We start from the raw sequence: 4,801 nt of genomic DNA, 5'->3' as shown, positions 1-4,801 counted from the left end.
CGATAAGACCGTAAAGCTCCTGCATCATTTTGTTTTGGTCGTCACATCACCGGAGAAGTTTGTCTTACAAGTGTACAGCATCCCAGCGGGCCAGTGTGCAGGAGTGTGTTGCGCTTATGTGGGAGTGTTGTGAAAACAGCTGAAAGCACAATCGTTTGGCCTTACGTTAACGTGTAACTGTAGACAGATAGGGGAAGGACAGATGGGGAGAAAGTGTGAAATATTAATTCGTACAGCAAGCTGCCAGTAACGGAAATGGCAATAAGAGCCTTGTGTGTGTGTGTGCGTGCATGCGCACACACACACACACACAGCCGATCCCTGAACGCTGTAAATGCTTCCCATGTGCACCCATAAGCAAGCTCACAAAGACATTTTGCATACTTTTTACAGAACCGGGGCTGAGGCCAAGATATAAGCCTCCCAGTGGAGAAAACATGATTAGGAGTGAGAAAAGGCGAGGGAAAAGGAAAGAAAGAAAGGGGGAAAAAAAGAATTCAGAATTCTTTTGCAGAACATGTTTAACATCCCACATAACGAGCCAGACAAATTGAATCACTGTTTTGTATTCTCGCGGTGTAGAGTCAGCCCAATTACCATAATAATAATGTGTTCCTTGAACCTGACCTTCACAACACTGTTAAATGTGGTCGGATACGCCCTTGACTCCAAGTACAATAGTGTAAGCGTTGTGTTGAAGCCGATGTAGCAGCCTTTGGCTGGTACATATGGAGTTTGACCCAGTGGAAAACCTAATGTAGGCTTTTCATGAGACCTAATTAGCTATTCAAATTTAATTGGAGATGAGATGACCATTCTATTTATGAAAAACATCCATCCATCCATTATCCAAACCGCTTATCCTGCTCTCAGGGTCACGGGGATGCTGGAGCCTATCCCAGCAGTCATTTGGCGGCAGGCGGGGAGACACCCTGGGCAGGCCGCCAGACCATCACAGGGCCCACACACACACATACTCACTCACACCTAGGGACAATTTAGTACAGCCAGTTTACCTCACCTACATGTCTTTGGACTGTGGGAGGAAACCGGAGCCCCCGGAGGAAACCCACACAGACACGGGGAGAACATGCAAACTCCACACAGAGGACGACCCGGGACGACCCCCAAGGTTGGACTACCCCGGGGCTCGAACCCAGGACCTTCTTGCTGTGAGGTGACCATGCTAACCACAACGCCACCGTGCCCAAAACATTATATAGTCACTCTTAATCGTTCTGTTAAACTCAGAAATGGTACTTCTCCAAGGTTTGACCTCAAGAGAGGTCTGAAACAAGGTTTTCCAATCTCATCCTATTTGTTTCTTTTAGCTGTTCTAATCCTGAAAATATTATTGTGTAAAATTAATTGTTTTAAATTAACTAATTGGTTGCACTTTACTTTAGGGGGTCGGGAATTACCCAGTAATAAGGTGTAATTATCACGTAATTTCTTAGAAATAAGGTTGAAATTACCTTGTAATTTGGGTTGGAGTTAGGTTTAGGGTTAGGGTTAGGTTAACTGTAAAATTACCTGTAAAAACTACCCCCTTATTACAAGCTAATTTCAACCTTATTTCTAAGAAATCACGTGCTAATTACCGCCTTATCACTCGGAAATTACTGGGAAATTGATGACCCCCCCTAAAATAAAGTGTTACCAAATAAATAAATAAATAAATTATGAAAAACAATCGGGAAAAAAATCCAGTTAGAACAACAGGCATACACGTTCAGCATACAGTGTGTCCAGCAATTCATAATAATCTTTATTGTTGACATTAAGTACTGCAATTTCCTTATGAAAAAGAAACGTTCATTCATCACGTGCTGTTCATTTTTCCGTCAAGCTGGTCCGTAGATCGCCCCTGGCACACTCACCGGTCAACACGCCTCTTGATTATCTGAGCTCACATGAAAAAGGAGTTAGCACGCAGCTTTTCAACCCTGCGGACGGACGTCTGTGCAGCGCTCCCCTCCACGTCTCTTATCGTCTTCCGGGGTGGCTAAAGGGACCCGGCGGCTGAAATGGGATTCAGCAGTTGTGCTAAATGGCTTTACGATTCGTCTGGTTTAAGCTTAGGCACTTCATAACATGCAAACCGACAAGTCATCTCACAAACGATAAACACTCACTATGCAGAGACACGAGCCAGAGACCTACTGAATTAACAAGGACATATCAGCGTCTTGTAAACTAATGGATGAGATAGCAGCAGAGGCAAACAAGTGGGATTTGTCGAACGGAAGCAAAGACGCCCGGGGAAATAGTTCACATTGCCGCGAGACATGATTTATTGGACGAGACGAGATGGCTGTTTTGCAGGTTAGGGACCAGTGAGCGTGTTCTCTCTGCTCTGGCGAGCTTTTAGCATTAGCACATATTCAGACGTGACAGATAACGGTTAGATAGTGTCTGAACGCTCGGTCGCCGGGTGACATTGCGAGCAAATGCGAGCCGCCGGTGTCCCCTATGAAAGTCGGTGTTTTTAATAAAATGTACAAAACTCGCCTCCGTCGCACAGTAGGAAATCAGCCGACGAAGGCCTCCCGTCATGCACGTCGATGTCATGAATTATTGGGGGTGCGCCACGGATTAAGGTCATAGTCGCGCACACAGTTATGGAAATTTCTCCAGGCAGTTTTGCAGAAAGTTAAGACGGACATTTCTCCACAACACCTCGTCATCCTGCGTCCTGCTATGTTATACATGTGACCTTTGCCCCACATTTTAATCTCTTATGTGCAATCCCCAGAATTTCCTCTTTAAATCACCGTCTATGCTATGCGCGACAGTCTGTTGGGTCCTTATCATCATCATCATCATCATCATCACCATCAGTTTTACTTCCTCCATCCTCAGGGGCGTAAAGGGAAAGTGCGGTCTCCAGTGGAGTTTTGCAGTCACGTTTGGGTCTAATTGATTGTGGACTATCAGTGTGTTTGTATGTGTGTGTGTCCATTAGGAATGCAAGGTGAACCCAAGGCTACTGCAAACGTCTAGGTGGTAAACGACACCTAGGTTTGTGTGCTTTGTCAGCAGTCATAGCATCGTTCTCTGAAAGGCTTGATAGGTAAGACCGGATGAGAACCGCTCCTTGCTTCATATCGTCAGCGATCCACGCCGGAGGAGTTGCAGTCAATTCGTTTAGTCCCTCAAACTGAATGTTGGTATGGCGCCTCGTGTGCTTCGCGTGATACGGGAGCGTGTAATCCGTGACTGTAAAGCACGACTGTAAATCCATGCATGTTTATATGAGCGTGCACATAAGGGAAGAGGATTGCTTGCCGCGGCTTGTGTGATGGACGGATGTACGGGTGAAGATGCGCATGTGTGTGCATACTGTCCTCAGTCCACCCTGAAGGGAAGGCCCCCCGCACATGCATGTCAGTCGTCCAGGTGCTGCTCCTCCCAGGTGGACGTGGGGATGGCGCTGTAGGGGTCCATGATGACCTTGGCACAGCGGATGATCATGGCCATCAGCAGCAGGCAGAGGAAGGCGATGCAGGCCAGCGTCAGGCCCTGGTCTACGTCCACAAAGGCCGGGTCCGTGGTGCTCTCCGCCTCCATGGCTGCTGGTGCTGCTGCGTTCCTCCACTGTCCTCAGCTGAGGCTCCACGCTCGGCTACCATCCTGAAAACCCAACTAATGATTGGGAGGAAGAGAGAGAGAGAGAGAGAACGTGTGTGAGTGTGTCAGGGGCAAGGGAGGTATTAAAAGGGTCAACTGGAAAGTAAAATGTCTCTCATTAAAAGTCTCACTGAGACTATGTCCACACTAATCCAGGGAAGTTTGAAAACACCGTTTTCATAGAGAAGCACTCCGTCAATACCAGTAATACGCCAAAACAGTAGAATAACATCGAAGTCATACACACGACACCCGAGCCGGCGGTTTGACCTGAGGTCACGTGACAGACAGACGCCGGCGTTTTCAACAAGCTCCTAGTTCGATGTTCGGGAACACCAGCTTTGTGTGGCCGGAAGGCCCGAATTGAGAGATCAAGATGTGTTTTTTCGAATTCATCCTTGCCAGGGTGGACGTACTCCAAATGTCTCATCAGAAAGCCTGTTGCTAGGGCGTCCGGGTAGCATGGCGGTCTACGCCGTTGCCTTACCAAAACGGGGGTCACGGTTCAAATCCCCGTGTTGACTCCGGCTTGGTCGGGTGTCCTACAGACACAATTGGCCCTCTGGTCGGTCGGGGCTCCTGTTTGGGGGGGGGACTGGGGGGGAATAGCGTGATCCTCCCACGTGCTACGTCCCCCTGGTGAAACTCCTCACTGTCAGGTGAAAAGAAGCGGCTGGCGACTCCACATGTATGGGAGGAGGCACGTGGTAGTCTGCAGCCCTCCCTGGTTGGGCAGAGGGGGTGGAGCAGCGACCGGGACGGCTCGGAAGAGTGGGGTAATTGGACGGATACAACTGGGGAGGAAAAGGGAGAAAGTTTTCCGTCCTCTGTCTCCGATCATGTTCAGAAAGTTTACCCAAAAGTCTCCTATTGGGTTTGTGCTCACAATTTCAACAGGCATCTTGTGTGTGTGTGTGTGTGTGTGTGTGTGTGTGTGTGTGCGCACATGCACACAACTAATTCAGCAGCAGCAGCACCAAAGTAATGTGACCATTACACCACAGCCATTGCCTTGACTCCCGGTGCTCAGTAGCCGCTGTAAGGCTGAAGTAATGACCATTCAGGGCTGTGTGTCCCCACGTGGGGGACAAGATGTGATGTTCCATGGTCGTTATAAAATACTCTCCAGCTGTACACCTTAAATGGGGCTGGACTCGTTAAAAGAGGGGAT

General features: G+C 48.4%; 1 protein-coding gene across 1 annotated transcript; it reads right to left on the bottom strand.

Moving 5' to 3' along the window:
• Positions 1 to 3,387: 3,387 nt before the first annotated feature.
• LOC130111099 (cortexin domain-containing 1 protein-like) lies at positions 3,388 to 3,570 on the bottom strand. Its single transcript, XM_056278135.1, has one exon. The coding sequence runs from the start codon at positions 3,568 to 3,570 to the stop codon at positions 3,388 to 3,390; it is 183 nt and encodes a 60-aa protein (XP_056134110.1).
• Between the last annotated feature and the right edge of the window lie 1,231 nt (positions 3,571 to 4,801).

Source organism: Lampris incognitus, chromosome 4 (genome assembly GCF_029633865.1).
Source record: "Lampris incognitus isolate fLamInc1 chromosome 4, fLamInc1.hap2, whole genome shotgun sequence".
In the NCBI taxonomy this organism is placed as follows: Eukaryota; Metazoa; Chordata; class Actinopteri; order Lampriformes; family Lampridae; genus Lampris; species Lampris incognitus.
This window is presented reverse-complemented; position numbering and strand designations above follow the sequence as displayed.

Excerpts from the sequence above, each read along its gene's own strand:
- LOC130111099 (XM_056278135.1), bottom strand. The coding sequence starts at position 3,570 with ATGGAGGCGGAGAGCACCACGGACCCGGCCTTTGTGGACGTAGACCAG.